A 16,315-nucleotide genomic window follows, 5' to 3' on the forward strand; every position below is an offset into this window, starting at 1 on the left:
AGACTAGCATCAGATTCCAGCACCAACACTGATCTAAAAAACACTGTATCTGTGAGAGCTCAACGGCTTGACAGATTAATACCATCCATTGCTAAAAACTCACTCACTCACTGCAGTGACATTAATCTTTAGTCCAGCTTTTGCATGTTTTCACTTCCAAACAGTTTCCATGAGGTTTTCCAGCCACAGTGTGAGGAGCTGTATGAAATCTGTAAAATTATTTTATTGGCATAGTGAAGCAAACAATGCTTGAACTATTCTTACCCACAGAAGAAGAGCCCTCCACAGAAAATGTAAGTGAGCAAACCAGCAGAGTAGTCCACCTTGGAGAGGACTATCTGATGGCAGTTAGGACAGGCGATCTGAACCGGGCTGTCTCCCAGTGGACCGACCGTAGCTGCAGAAAAACAAGGATAGAGAGCACCAAAAGAGCAAATGCAAAAACAAATCAGGTTTTTAAATAAAATCACCAGAAATTAGAGCTCAGCTTTAAGAGTAACACGGACTACATAAATACAGACTGTATGGCACAAACTCACCAACAGGAACTTGTGCATTTGCCATTTTTCCTGTGTACACACATTAAAAAATGTGCATTTCAAGATAAAAACTTAAGAAAATGATCAAAGCTGTCCTAAATGTAAAAAAAAAAAAAGTCTGAATAACACAAAGATATTCAGTGTTAGACTTGATCTGTGAGTTAAAGCAGAGTACTTACAGTTTGGGGGGGGGGCGGATATGTGACCACAGCGAGAAGAGGTTTCAGTGCAGAGCTGAAAGGGCTACCTTCACCGTCAGCCTCCTTTACTTAATAAGTCATGAGATCCTTGGACTCTCAGTGTGAGCCTCACTGACCCACCCTTTTTCTGACTACCATCAGTGTAGTCTTATTCCTGTGTACATGCAGTTCTGCTGCTACACCAATAACTTGGTGTAGTGTTGTAGTGTATCTGTAGTGTATCATATCTGCTGCGAAGTGCAAAAGTATGCAACGAGAGCTAAACGATGCAAAAAGATATGAAAGAGACATTTCTGAGGAGACTGCTGCACAAAACCAGTAACTGAAGCCACATAATCCTGCATTCAGAGTGAAATTAGCAGCACATGTTCCCGCTGCTCCAAATTAAATGAGACGTTTAACCACTGGTGAGCACAGCAATGTTGAATTCATGCTCATACAGTGTCATATCTGTTCTGCATTTACAAAGCCACATTCTAAAACTTGTGCAACAGCATCATTTCATGCCAAATGTTCCCTTACACACGTGTGGTTGTCATTGGAAACTGAGAGAATTTAAATGCAGATTGAATGTGTAACAAGTAGGTAGATGGAGCGAAAAATAAAAAATGATCAGTTGTTGAACAGTTATTCAAGTAATGTGATCAAAACACATAAATGATCCCAGATCTGGGACAAATATGGATTTACAAACAAACACTGGATCCCAAATTTAGAATCAGTCGTGTCCAGGTTACAGATTAACCCCAGGACACACTGACAACGGCTTTGATGAACTCAAGAGGGAGTTTAAATTAAAAAGTAAAGACTTTTAAAGACTTCAGATTTTATCAAATTAGATAACAACTAGAAATATCTCAAGAGGAAAATGCAGTAATAAATATCTTGATTGAAGCACACAAGCAGATCAACGTACCTCTAAATCATACCAGGGTCTTCACAAAGAGAAAGGTCGATCCAAATAGGGGGGAAAAAAAGTCATCAACTTTTGGGAAATTTCAGGGGAAAAAAATCCTAGGATATGAAATCCCTAAACATGTACTAAAGCTTTGGATAATAAAAGATGATGTTTGTGTAAATTTTTAGTCATTGCTGGTCAAACAAAACAATCCAGAAATAAATAATACACTAATAACAAGAACCAACACAAACTTGACTCTAAATGTTAAACAGTGGATGAAGGAGCCATAACCTGAAGTAATCACTTATTACTACAATGATCAGAAAATGAAGGGATAAAACACACGGTCCGAGGCCAGAGCCAGATATGCCACAAGTCAGTTACACTTTACATGTTGACCAGTTAACAGGGATCAGCAGTTGTCCTCCATGACCCACCACCCTGTAAGTAGAAGGCTGGTAATCACTCCAGGCTCAGAAACCCAACTCTGCCTTTAGGCTGCGGCATACAGTAAGCCCTGGCCTCCACAGAGAGACTAAATATCACCGCATCTTCATTTTACAACTCACGTAAATATATTTAAATATATTTCAATCAAGTCATCTTATATCTGGCTATATGACATACCTGCACAGAGACAAAATATCACAGCAGTGTTTGTAGTGTGAGCTATAAGTAGACCAGAGTATCAGTGCAATCAAATACACACACCTTCAATTAATCCAACCCCATCACAGCCATTGATGGAGCAAATGTGACACACAAAACCAGTCCCAAACCAGTGCCACTTCCACAACAAACATGGAGATGAATCAATGTAGTCAACATTAGTCCACCGTGTTACAGGGTCATTGCAACACTTTCTTTCATTTTTCAGCTGTTCCTCTGTAGATTTGCTGCTGTGCTTGGGATGGTTGCATGGTCTAATATAGGCAAAGCTTTAGTTGTTTGCACACATGGCCTCATAATTGCCTCTAGAATACTTTGGTATACAGAGGAGTTCATGGTCTACTGTGACTGGAAGGTGCCCAGGTCCTGTGACTCTATAATGAGCCCAAATTATCACCCTCCACCGTCGTGTTTGACAGTTGGTATGAGGTATTTGTGCTCATTGGTTTTCTGTTTCAGTGCATAATGGTCAAACATCAGCTTTTTGGTTGTTCCAGAAGTCTTGTGCCTTGTTCAGATACAAATTCACAAACCTAAATTTCTTCCAAACAAGCCGTACTTGTTCAAGGTTTCCTAATTAAGCTGTGACAGACTTTTTAAAAACTAATTTAACAATCTAAGCAGTGTTGGTCAAGTTACTTGAAAAAAGTAATCAGTAACTAATTACTGATTACTTCCCCAAAAAAGTAATCCAGTTACTTTACTGATTACTTATTTTCAAAAGTAATTAATTACTTAGTTACTTTTTAAAAACACGATTTACAACCTGAATAGGTGATAAAGCGATAGATCTTTCAGCCCAATTCTACTTTTTCTGCATAATCCATCATACAAAATGTAATCCAATGGAAAAGTCTCTTTTTTTAACTTGTTTTATCAGTTTTAATCTTTTAACTTTATGCATCAAGCAAAAATTTAATTATATGCAACATTCTCTGACTGGAAGAAATTTGTTTAATATTTAAACCTATTTTCTGCACATTCCAGCACATAAAATATTTTTTGTGTTTACACTCACTCTTTCAAATAGATGCAAGTAAAACACAGCAGAAAATAAATAAAGTCAAAGACTTAGCGGTCCTGTTGCTCTATTTTCACCTGTAAAGCAGGACTGGGGGTAGGCGGAGGTTTACCCTGGTGCAGGTGTGTGTGCCGCGGTCAGTTGAAGAATCCGCGACTTTCTCTGTGAGTTTCCCATTACGTCGTTGCGCACTCGGTGCTTGCTCGGACGTTTAGGGGTTTTTTTTCGCTGTAAAAAGAAGTTTTCTTCCCACGCACAATGGACGCTAACGTTTTTGTCACTTTTTATGGAATCAAACTCAAAGTAAGGTCAGTACTTCCACACTTTAAACGCTGCACGCTCATACTCTCTCCCACAATCTATATGTGATCCATTGTTGATCTGCACACAGCTGTTGTCACTAACGGCGCACTCGCTTACGTCACTGTCGTGAGACATTCTCGCAAAAAAATCACGGTTTTAGTAACGCAGTAACGCAGCGTTCCTACGGGAAAGTAACGGTAATCTAATTACCGTTTTTGCAATAGTAATCCCTTACTTTACTCGTTACTTGAAAAAAGTAATCAGATTACAGTAACGCGTTACTGCCCATCTCTGAATCTAAGCGACAGCTATAGTCTTAGATGAAGCTCATGGGGTGTTTTTTTTTTTTTAAAGCAGCTCCTTTTAATATTGCACTCTGACCATGGGCGAAGGTTGCTAGGATGTTCACTCTTGGGAAGACCAGTTGATTGTTTTCAATGCATAATGATGAACTACAGTTTGTTTGGAAAGTGCCTCACAACCCTCCCAGAATGCTACAGACCGACAAACTGCCAGACGTTCAGCTTTCACAGAGGTGCTCACACCTGTTCATGATCAGTCAATCGAGCACCTTCTTATTTCCTATAGAAGCAGTAAGGATGAAGTTAGTTTCCCACACACTGCTTCTCAATCTTGGCCTAATTTGTGTTAAATAACCAATGACACAGCATCACATGTCACGTGTTGTTGTTCATCTAACATTTTAAGTCCTACAAAGGACCACATTATTTTATTTATTATCATGTCCTTACATGTAAAAGCTGGTATATCAACTGTATCTCAACACAACACTGTGCTCAAACACAAAGACGCACATCAATACAAGAAGAGTTTTAATCAGTAAAAACCAGTGCAATATTTCACATGTAAACAATTGCAGCATGTTAATAATACCTGAATAGTTACATAGAAATATTTAGTGATTCAAGGATTCTTGTAAAAATAGATCAGTTTCACAAAACAACTGTGTCCCCTCAAAAACACACAAAAAAAAAAAAAAAAAAAAAACCTTACCGATTGTTTCGAGTCCACTTAATAGCTCCAAACAAAACGAGGGGAGCATGTACTCGGCATGAAATTACTTCTCAGTTTTATTAGTAGCCCTCTCCCTGCAGCCAAATTCTGCACCACCAGTACTGCAAACGCATTTTAAAGTAAACAATGGAGGAAAAACATAGCTGTGTTTTACAGATTTCCGGAGAATGTGATGAAAGCTACTCATAAATTCCTAAAAGTCAGCCAGCACTGAACTATAAATGCCAGATAGGAATTAAGATTCAGAGCTAGAGTTGTTATTCAGTGTAAAAGTATGTACTTTAAAGGAATTCCTACCAGTATGTTTTTATCATTTGGATGTTTCATAAAACACTAAGGAAGCCAATCTGTTCATCATGTACACACACACACACACACACACACACACACACACACACACACACAACTTAAAAAGACAAGAACTACAAGTATGAAAATAAATCAAGCACATGAACGTGTCACATGAACTATAATGAATCAACGTGAGCCAATGCTGCTTGAATTTTAGGAATTAATGGGGAACGTTTCCAGGAGGTTAGTCATGTGACTCTCAGCTCACAGAACAGCAGGTGAGCTCATCCTGCGAGTTCTTGGAAAGTGCCCGGGGCCTTCTTTCAGAGCTTTATTTGTTTTCAAGTCCAGACTTCCTCAGTGTTTGATTACAATTTCCATTTATGCCTCCAAAGGTTAAATAGACAAATGTCACGAAGTCTGGGATTTTCACATTAAGAGTATCGTAGCCTCCCTTTCCAAGCGAGGTTTTCCATGCGAAACACTGCGTCATGGGTGAATCACTTAAACTCACACTGCAGAGTATATCACTGCTCTTCAAATGTACTAACCTTGACTTTTGGATACAGGTGAGTCCAGCCCATCCATGGTGTTTTTATTTTCTAATAAAGAAACTATCTTGCACTTGGTTTACAGTAATTAAAGGAAGCTTCATTTGGCTGCAGGGTGTGTCCAGATTCTCTTGTTATTCCTTCACAATTAACAGTCGATAAATCGTTGCAAGCGCAGCATCACAGCTGGGAAGTCTGAATTGGAAAGTTGGCACGGAACTTTAAAGAGTTGGACGAGCTCATATGATCACAGCACAAGAGCTGCGTGTTTTTTCTTTCACTGCCTTCCCACCTGTCCTACTCATCTCTCCTTATATTCCTGCCTGACTGAGTAGCAGTGTTTCTTGGAAGATGGTAACTGTCATCTTTTCTTTATTTTTGCTTGTGAGAAAATTTACTGGGCGTTGCCTTTTGCAGTTGAAGAGGATCTCCTCATGTCAGCCTTATTTTCTCACAGAAAATAAGGCTTGTGCTCAGGAGGCCAAATGGCTTCTTTTCTGCTCCGTCTCCTTCCTCTCCACCTCCGCCTGCTCTCTAGCCTCTGTCCTGTCCGTCAGCGCCCTCAGCAGGACCCTGAGCAGTGTGTTCTCATTCAGCAGATTTTCAGAGGCGTCTGCCAGCTCCTGCAGCCGCCTCACTGCCTCACTGAGCTGCCGGCTTTTCTCCCGGTGCTGCTCCTCTAAGCTCCGCCTCTCTCGCTGCAGCTCGGCGTTCTCGGTCTCTAAGGCGCGGGCCTCAAATTTCAGTCGTCGGTTGTCGCGCCATAGTTGCGCGAGCTGTTGGGAGAGACGCTCCCGGGCGTGATGCAGGGCTTGAACTTCACGCTGGAGTGTCAGAAACTCTGACCCAAGGAAAGGACTGTGTCCGGGACCTTCTGTCTCAACAGACTGTTTGTGCACGTGATGCAAAGAGCCAGAGTGCTGCAGGATGAAGCGGAGGAGGTTGGGTAATGTGATGGGAAGGTTGTCAGGAAACTTCACACTAAGGTGTTTTCTTAAAGGGAAGAGAAAAAGAACACAAGAGTGAAAAATATTCTGCTGAAATTCACTGATGAAAGTTTTTTTGTTGTTTTTTTAACTGAGGTGTCAAGAAGGACTAAGAATCAGACGGGTATTCGAATAGGTCTTAAACACATGAATGAAGCCACTTGAAAACTGTTTAAAAAATAAAGGCAACTTATTGCAATGTAATAATTACTAGCTACATTAACAGAGAGATATACAAAGTAAAGCAGCTAGCTTGTAGTAGGCCATAAACCTAATCACTCATATGTGGACTATGAGTAGGACTTCAATAAAATGTATTGTTTTACATTTAGAATGAACACTTTGGCATTTCAGTGTGTATCATTTAAGTTATATCATTATAGTTATATCATTTGCAGTTATAGTTCCACTGAGGCAGTGTGAAGATCAAAGCTATTTTTTGCAGAAATATGAGATCCAACCCCCCCCCCCCCTTTGGCCACACCCTTGTTTGTGCACACCTCTCTGCATTTATTCTTACCTGTATCTGGGAAAGAAAAGAATAGAGGGAACATGATCCACCATGAACTCCCAGGGGAGGTCATTACGTGCAACATTCACCCTATGCAAAGGAAAAACAAAGCTGGCATCACTTTTTTTCTTCAAAAATGAGGGTCACACTGCTAATATTCTCTCGTATGCTTTACACGCTTAATAAAATAAATATATGGGAAACTGTGTTTAGGTCACCCGGTTTCCGAAATGTTTTTAAAATATGCTTTTTGTTACATTTCAAAACACAGACACCTCAATCACACATTATACACTAACCTGACACTTTATTAGGTACACCTTGCCTTAATTCTTACTCAGGCTATCATCAAAGGTACACTTACAACCGGGACTGCAGAAAAACTGTAAACAGACAGTAACTGTACCTGGCCACTGTGATGGTGCCATTTCCCTGTAATAATCGGGCCAGCTGGATGATGATGTGGTTGAGAACAGAGCAAAATCCACACCACTGAGTGTAGTAGAACAGCAGCACGTCCTACAACACACAAACTGGCATCATCAGGAGTTTAGCAAACTACCTGCTTCCATAAGTAGAGCACGCAGCATACTAAGCCTCCATTAAAATCACGCTTGCAGCTGTAAAAAGCAGCTGTTTTTATATCTTAATGTTTTTATTTTTAGGTGCATGGAAGTTGCTTTACAGAAATTCTTAAAAGAAATTCAGAATTTCACAAACTGCCTTGATTTGCTGAGGGTGTTTCAGAACGCTTAGTCACCTTTTGAAGGTCCATGACGGAGGGCAGGAAGGAGGAAGTGGTCAACTCTGTGATGAGGAAGCGTGGAGGTGACTGCGTGTGTTCGTCTGAACGCGACGCCTCCTCTTCAGCTCCCTTCCTGTCCTCCTCTCCAACCAAGTGTCTCTGCAAGAGGCTGTAGGGAGCACTGAAGTTCCTGATGAAGGCCTCTGCAATGAAACGCACAACATGAACACAGAATTAGCCCAAGAATACGATTCAAATGGTAAATGGCCTGTATTTGTATAGCGCTTTACTAGTCCCTAAGGACCCCAAAGCGCTCTACACATTCAGTCATCCACCCATTCACACACACTGGTGATGGCAAGCTACATTGTAGCCACAGCCACCCTGGGGAGCACTGACAGAGGCGAGAATCTTCACTAGAAGAAGCTGGAACTCGACCCAGCGCCCTCATTATACTTTTGATTTATCAGCCACTAAATGTTTGACTTTTGGTCATTAACCTGACTCGTCATGTGAGATAATATGACTTGTGATTTCTTTCAGTATTTCTAAATATCGGACATTGTAGTGAGAGAGCCGCTTGAGTCTATTTTGAGTAGAGTAAGGAAGAGGATCTTTTAAAGAAAGTGTTTTTTTTGGACGATTAAAACGTTGTTACAGGCCAACTTCCTGCAAACCAGACGGCCTGAATTCAATGATTTTTATAACTTTTATGCCAACTTCACACTGTATCTGGCCAGATGTGTGCATGCACCATCACAATGTCATCAAGGACAGATGACTCATCTTTACAAAGGCCCTAAAGACATTTGTAGAAACCAGTGACTGACTGATATATTGGAGGTGGATATTTTCGGCTAATATTAACTATTTGCCAGTGTCAGTATCACCATTTATGACGGCCAATGAATGAAAATTAAAAACGCCAAGGAGACTTGAACAACAACCTTCAACCATGTTATGAGTGTTGCCACTGTATAGTTTGTCTAACAGAGGGCACTCCTCCAGCAGCTTCCCTGTTGGCAACACACACAACAACCAGGTGACCTGAAAACAATTCAATTTTATTTATATGGTGCTAAATAACAACAGTCACCTCAAGGCGCTTTTTATTGCAAGGTAAAGACCCTACAATAACACAGAGAAAACCCCAACAATCAGACAACTCACTTTCAGCAAGCAATTGGCGATAGTGGGAGACTAATAATAACTAAAGATTGAATGCAGAGTGTTGTATAAACACATAGTGGGTGGAAAAGGGTGAGTAAAGAAAAACCACTCAGTGCATCATGGGAAACCCCCAGCAGCCTAGACCTGTTTGAGAAAAACTAAGGGAGGATTCAGGGTCACCTGATCAAGCTCTAACTACGTGCTTTATCAACAATCAAAGTTTTAAACCTTTTTAATCTTAAAATTAGAGAAGGTGTTTGTTGGCTGGATCCAAAGTGTGAGCTGGTTCCACAAAGAAGGGTCCAAAAACTGAAGGCTTTGCCTCCCATTCTACTTTTAAATATGCTGGGAACCACAAGTAACCCACTAGTCTGAGACCGAAGAGACACAATATGGGATTTTGAAATCACCAGATGTCTTAAAAATTGCAAATCGTTTGAGCTCCCAGCTTTTGGGACAAAACAAAACCAGCCCGTGTTACATGAATGAAAGTTGTCCATGTCTTACCCAGAGACTCTGTTAGTGTGGCTGCTGGAGTGTGCTGAAGAACATAATGAACTTCATCCTTCAGGTTCACAATAGCAGCAAACGACCCGTCACCGCCCCTATCATCTTCTTGCTCAAGAGAAGCACTTCTGTTGCCTGATGCTCCGAGCCTGACTGCCAGAGGCCAGTTCAGGGCAACATCCAGCACATAAAACCTGAGTGTCCTGTTGGTTTGACAACGGAGCCCGGTGATGCCGTCTCCCTCCGGCTGAGGGACAGAGAATGGAGGGATCAAGGAAGGAGGAACGCTTTGCATCTCTGACTCCTCTTTGGCTTGTGATTCATTGAGCTGAGGTTCTACTTTTCTGCAGCAGGCACTGTATTGACTAAATGGGCTGTAGCTGTCCAGAAAATTGCTACAGCCCATTGCGGTTGCACTATTAATGGACACGGGGGAAGGGAGCTGGTGGAGGCAGCAGCGTCTGAGATAAGTCTGAAATATGTCTCCTCCCTGGATCGAGGGAGGGAACAAGCAGTGCAGAGGTGAGGTGGCGAAGCTTGGCCACGAAAGGCTGAGGCACACCTCACACACGCTTGTGCTCGACTGTGGGAGGACAACTGACTGGCAGCACAGTGAGTGGAAGGAGAAACTTTTGTCCCAGCTGGAGTGGTGGCTGTTGTCACAGGAGTGGTAACGCACAGCAATGTCTGCAACCTAGAAAAACAAAATGGGTTAAAAATGATTTAATCTGCAGAACTTAAGGAGAATAATACAGTGTTTAACAACACAATTACAGAATATACACATACAAAATAAGTTCTAATATAAAAAGCACCTGAGGAGGAGGAAGATGACGCTTAGACCCAGTAATATAGCCATCACCATGTCACCTTTTCAAACTCCCTCAAATCCTTATGCTTGCCCGTTTTCCTGCTTCTTACACTGTAAAAGTTCCCTTTACCAGCATACTTAATATTTATTTAAGTCTCAGTTCCACGATCAGAGAAACTGACCTTTTTTATTTTTATTTTTTTAAATACAGGGCAGCTAAATGAAGATGGGTAAGCCAGATGACATTAGCTCAGTGTATAATAATAGTATAGCTGCAAATCAAATCTGTAAGAGAATAAAGCGTTTCTGTCATTTCGAAAATGATATTCGTCTGATTTTTTCTGCTCACCTGCTGTAGCGCAGGGCTGGGCTGTGATCCCAGAGGATCGTGCGGCACAAACAGCAGCAGTGCAGGGCCTTTAGTCAGCTCCTCTTCTAACAGGCGAGACTTCGTTCCCGGGGGCTGCAGCCACTGGAGGACCGTCTCACGGTTTTCAAACACCCATCTACAAATGGCCTCAGACGTAAAGTTAAGGTCGTTCCTGGGAAAAATCTTAAACAACAGATGAATAAACATACAGCATCATATACATCCACAGTTTTAAAGTCATTAGTGTTTAATTGCTTTTTCTAGAAGAACCACATCTACAACATGCGTTGACGCTGCTTACCAAAGAGGAGTTAAATCTTCTGTGGAGAAAAACCGTTTCATCCTCTGTTAGTGAGATGGCTCCTGCCACCTGCTTGTTGGTCACGACCCCAAAACGTACAACACCACGGAAATCTGCACCATAAAAAAGAGAAACTTGTGACTTCAACCATTTATGTTCCCTTTATCGTAAAATGCACATTTAGGTTCTCTCTGCTTCAACCACTGCTATCTTTTCGTCAACAGCAGCCTCTCCTCGAATTCTAATCCCATGCTTGACAAGCCAAAATGTTTATCATGTTAACAATCAGCCTTGAAGCTGCGTGATTACTTCTTACCCCTTTTTAGGACCTGCAGGGCAGAGGACAGAAATGTGATGTATCCTGGCGGCTGGGGGGAAGAGTTAAACTGGAAGAAACCCACCACTCGAGGCTAGAAACGCACAAGACGCAGATCATTACAGTTGGCTGCACTCTGTGGGTGATTCAGTGACAGAAGTATAAAGCTCAAATATACCTCGTGATAGGAGAGGAACTCTTCAACATGACCTCTTGATGGGAGGTAAGTCAGTGGTGTGATGACTCTGAGTACAAAACTTTCTATGTATGGAGCCAAAAATGGGCCTCTATACTCTATTGGCCCAAACCTGTGGAAAACACAGATGCTAATAAATATCAACAAATCATAATTAAATTACAATTAAGAAACAAAACATTCAAAGTGTTTCCCACAGTTTTGCATTAAAATACATCTTTAGCCTCTCTAAATATGCGCGTCTATGACTGAAGTTGTGTATGAACAGCCAAATACAAAAGTAAATAAAAAATTATTTCATTCATAAAAGAACAAACAAAACATACTGATTGCTTAAACTCATACATTTCATCATTTCTGGATATGAGCTCATTTTGAATTTGATGGCAGCAACAGGTCTCATATCAGTAGGGTGGGGTCAACAAGAAGCTGGAAAAGTAAGTGGTACTAAAAAAAACCCAACAACAACAAAAACATTTTGTAATCTGCTTAATTTACAATAGGTCAGCAACATGATTAGGTATAAAAGAAAGAGCATCTTCAAGAGGCAGAGTTACTATTCCTATGCTATTAAAACTTCTGAAATAATTTTTCTCTACATAATACTGTGAAGACTTTCACTAGCCCACCCTCTGCGGGACATGATACCCTCAAAAAATTCAAAGAATCTGGAGAAATCTCTGTATGCAAGCGAAACGGTCAAAAATCAATATTGGATGCTCATGATCTTCAGGCCCTTGGGAGGCGCTGCATTAAAAACAGGCATGACTCTGTCAAAGAAATCACTTCATGGGCTCAGGAGCACTTCCAGAAATCACCGTCTGTGAACACAGTTCGGCTGTGCCATCTATCATGCAAAGAAGAAGCCACGTGCAAACATCGTCTTCTCTGAGCTAACGTTTATGGGGCTTCCCAATTCGTCTTTGTCTGCTAAAGCTATTGAAAGCAAATTCCCACCATAAGTGAAGAGAAGCCCACCGTCTCACCTTCTATAAAACAGATGGATGACGGGGTAGTGATAGAAGCGGTTTTGCCTCCTGCATTTCCCCTGACTCCACCAGCAGTTAACAGCCACAAACTGCACCTGTGTTTGTGTGTTTGAAGAGACACATTAAGAAACAAAGATAAGCAAAATTATGTGTAGACTACACACAAAATGGTATAAAATCACACACTGTAATGACTCATGTACTTAACAAACACGCCCATAACAAGTCGACTATGAATTTGCATTTGAGAGAGAGACACAAGCTAAAAATGTGTGAGTGTGTATTTAAGCTGAAGGGAACAGATTTTATTAACTCAACTATGTCAGAGTCACTCTTTACTGCAGTCTGTCAAGCTGCTCCTATAAACTCTTCCCAACACTTTGCGTCACAAGCGATAACATAACACGTGTCCACGTAAGAACAATCTCCAGCTTCCTTAGTCTTTGCCCAGTAAAGCACATCTAAATATTTGATGTTTAAACAATCCTGAGTGGTGGAGGTTCCGTTCACTTGTACCTGTTTGGCCAGCTTCTTAGCGACCTGCTGCACTTCCTGTCGCGCAGCCATAGAGTGAGCACACCATGGTGCATAGAAGAAAATAAAGGACACCTCGGCCACACTCCTGAGACGCTCCACCTGTGAAGAAAAAAACCCTTTCAATCTCACAGAGCACCACAAGTTTGATGACAACAATGCCAAAACATTTAACTGGAGCTTTAGAAACCCTCTTAGCTCTTTCCATTTGTTCTCTTTTACAATTTGAGCAAATGAAGTATCAAACAAAGGAAAATACAGTGAATGCCATCAAGTCTGAATCCTTGAATTTCACCTGGTCAAGCTGACCCAAGTAGAGATCCACCACCGGGGCGTCAGGAGAAAAGAAACGCACCGGAGGCCGAGCTGCTGCCACCACATTCTTAGCACGACTACAGAAATAAATGAGAAGAGTAACGCTGAGGGGTGCAAAGAGATCACGGTCACATAATAAGATCTTGCCAGGTTATTAAATCCATAAGCTATAACTCTGTGTCACTTCCGCGAGATTCGCTGATCATGGCAGTGTGTCCATCATCGGTTGATGTTAATGCTACAGGTAACCTCCAGCCTTGCATACTACTCTGAGTTGCACATATTGGAATATGCATGTGTTAAATTTGGAAAATGAGAGTAGAAGCAATGGTATTTGGAAATGGAGGGTATGCTAAGCTGCATACGAGGGGAGGAAAGGCTATATGTTTGCGTCCACAGAAAGCAATGTGAAAAACTGTGCTGTGTTAAACATTCTGCCTCCCCCAGAGGCTATGCAAAAATGTCTCTACATCGTTACAGGGGGAACAAAATTACCTCAACATGACGAGTAGCAGAATTTGCCTGGTATAATTTGCGTGGAGTCGGTTTCAAGTTTCAGTCTTTGTGGCAATTATCGTCTCAGCTGGGTTTTCGAGAGGACGACTGAGTAACTGCTTAGCCAACAAGTCAATCGTTCAGCAACAGTTGCTGCACTTTAGGATTTCAGCACTTTCATTCACCATAACTGAATGACAAGTGGTATAAGCTTTGAAGAACCGTAAAGTTGCAGAGGCCAAAGCTGCAAGATGATGACAGCACAGTGTGTCAGGGCTGTAACCAGATATTACTATTTAAACATTAATAATCTCATTATGATCTCCCTGCAATCTTTTCTGGGTTTTATCTGAGAAAACTGTAAAAAACGCCCAACCTTTCCTTGAAAGATTAAGGCGATGTCCTTAGTTAATCTCATTGTCTACAGTACACGTCAGTTTTAGATTAGCAGCACTAATAATGAAGCCCTTGTTTGTAACTACTGTAGACAACGAGTACCGGTAGTTCATTCACGACCTAACACTGTTACAACGCCGCTCTTCGCTCACCTAAATAACCATTACACTTAGCTTTTGTGTTTTAAGGGGTCTCGTGTTAGCCTGGTCACACACAAGCAAGCTCACGCTGTCAGAGGATAAACAGAAGCTCGTGCCCATGTTTACCTGCACGTGAACTTGACGGCCAAAACGAGCAGGACGCCGAGCACGATAGCCCCGCAGAGCAGATCCGGTCTCCGGGCCATCAGAAACAGCACCTGCCGGAGAGACTGCCGCACCCGGCGCAACATTACAGCTTGTCGTCACCTCTCCGTCCCATTTATACGCCCCGACTACCGCTCAAAGCATCCATTTGCCTAACAGGGGGGGAGGAGGGATGGGTGAGGAAGACTGGTTCGACGGAAACAGCTAACCTGGATTGGACATGAGCAGTGCTGGTGTGTAAGGTGTTCAAATACGGTCAAGCCAACCTTTCTTCCACACGTAGACTTTTCACTTCCGCAACAACGACACCAGGGGCAGGAAGTAAAGTCCTCTACGCGAATAAAACGCGTAGTGCGTTTAACGCTTTAATGGCTGTCTGAGTTTAAAAAATGTCACTGACAGTTAGCTTACCGGATGTTAAAGAGGAACGACACTAGTCGTAATAATTACAATATTTAAACTGGTCCTCGGTAAGCGATTTTATTCCTTTTTCCGTATGGCGCAAAACGCGCTCTTTTCAGACCGTCCCTACGTTGTTATGGCGACAGCCGCTGCTGCTACGACAGTCGTAAAACACTAGGGGGAGGTTGTTTTAAAAATGAATCGATAAAACTTTATTTAAAAGCCGCTTATTTACATCTAGAGTAGAATTATTTAAAGTGCCCGGGACTTGTGACTGATTGTGAGACTGGAGAAAACTCTTTTCTCGTGTTACTTTGCTTCGTATAAAAATCACTGCATCAAACTGATTCAGTTTATCCTAAAATAACTGAACACTGGGTGTGTAAGATTTTTTTATTATTATTAAAAAGGGTCTCTATAGGTAAAACATCACCTGATAAAATGGGTTGTCTTAGTGTTAGAGCTACTTTCTTATTAATCTTCTGTTATTCATCCAAATATAGTAATGTTGTAAATTGTTAGACCATTTTATTACCTTATCACTACTTACTCTTAATTATTGTGATATAATTTTAAGACATTGGCTGTCTTAAATGTCAAATGCTCATAATACAACTAAAACAATACATGTAGGACATGAGCATCACAGTTCTCAGGCTGTGAGCTTGACATTTCATATCTGGGATATCATGTCTGTAGAATATCCGGATCTAGAGTACTGTGCAAATATCTCAAGCTACTACTCTTTTCATTATATTTTGCTATGAAAATGGGAAATGGGGACAGTGATTTATTGAAACATCCAGTATATAAAACAAAAACAGAGTTTGTACATTTCTAATGTATTTGGAAAAAAAAAAATACTTGATTTTTTTAATGCAATGTCTCTTGTTCTGTTCTGGCTAAAGATGATCCCACACTCCTTCAATAATGTTGAGGTCTGGGCTCTGGGAAGACGAATAGAGGACTGATGGTGTTCCATTGTGTGTTTTTCCATCCATGTATGCTTTTACTGCACTGGAGCTGTGTGTGGGATCATTGTCACCATGAAAAATTAAGGCATTGCTAAGATCTGTTCCAGATGGAATTCATGGTGGATCAAAACGGTAGTTTTCTGTGTTCATAATTCACTCAATTTTGACAAGAACCCGAGTACCAAGGACTGAAATGCAGCTCCAAACCACGACAGAGGCCCCACCATGTGTTACTGATGGCTGTGCACACTTGCTTTATTTTATTAGGCCTGCCACTTCCTGTTTTTGTCTTCCACTTGTCCAGTTTTATCCAATAGCACACCACGCTAAGACATGCCAGGTATTTAACTAGTAGCTCTTTGATTCAGTTAGTTGGTGCACATGTACAACTCTCCTCCATATCTCTCAAAGTGGTGGGGTTTTTTTTTAAGCATTTTCACAGATTCAAGCAAAAAAAGGAAAATAAAGTACTTTTTTTTTTT

General features: G+C 41.2%; 1 protein-coding gene across 1 annotated transcript; it reads right to left on the reverse strand.

Annotated features, from left to right (window-relative positions):
- Nucleotides 1-4,453: 4,453 nt before the first annotated feature.
- Nucleotides 4,454-14,995, reverse strand: txndc11 (thioredoxin domain containing 11). The gene is made up of 14 exons (XM_026171662.1): nt 14,724-14,995; nt 14,419-14,609; nt 13,242-13,338; nt 12,929-13,048; nt 12,410-12,507; nt 11,406-11,535; nt 11,228-11,321; nt 10,912-11,024; nt 10,590-10,793; nt 9,430-10,123; nt 7,768-7,955; nt 7,414-7,526; nt 7,017-7,097; nt 4,454-6,503 (listed from the first exon to the last, which is right to left on the reverse strand). The coding sequence occupies exons 2-14, from the start codon at nt 14,541-14,543 to the stop codon at nt 5,984-5,986; spliced, it is 2,577 nt and encodes an 858-aa protein (XP_026027447.1). The 5' UTR covers nt 14,544-14,609; nt 14,724-14,995; the 3' UTR covers nt 4,454-5,983.
- Between the last annotated feature and the right edge of the window lie 1,320 nt (nt 14,996-16,315).

Source organism: Astatotilapia calliptera, chromosome 6 (genome assembly GCF_900246225.1).
Source record: "Astatotilapia calliptera chromosome 6, fAstCal1.2, whole genome shotgun sequence".
In the NCBI taxonomy this organism is placed as follows: Eukaryota; Metazoa; Chordata; class Actinopteri; order Cichliformes; family Cichlidae; genus Astatotilapia; species Astatotilapia calliptera.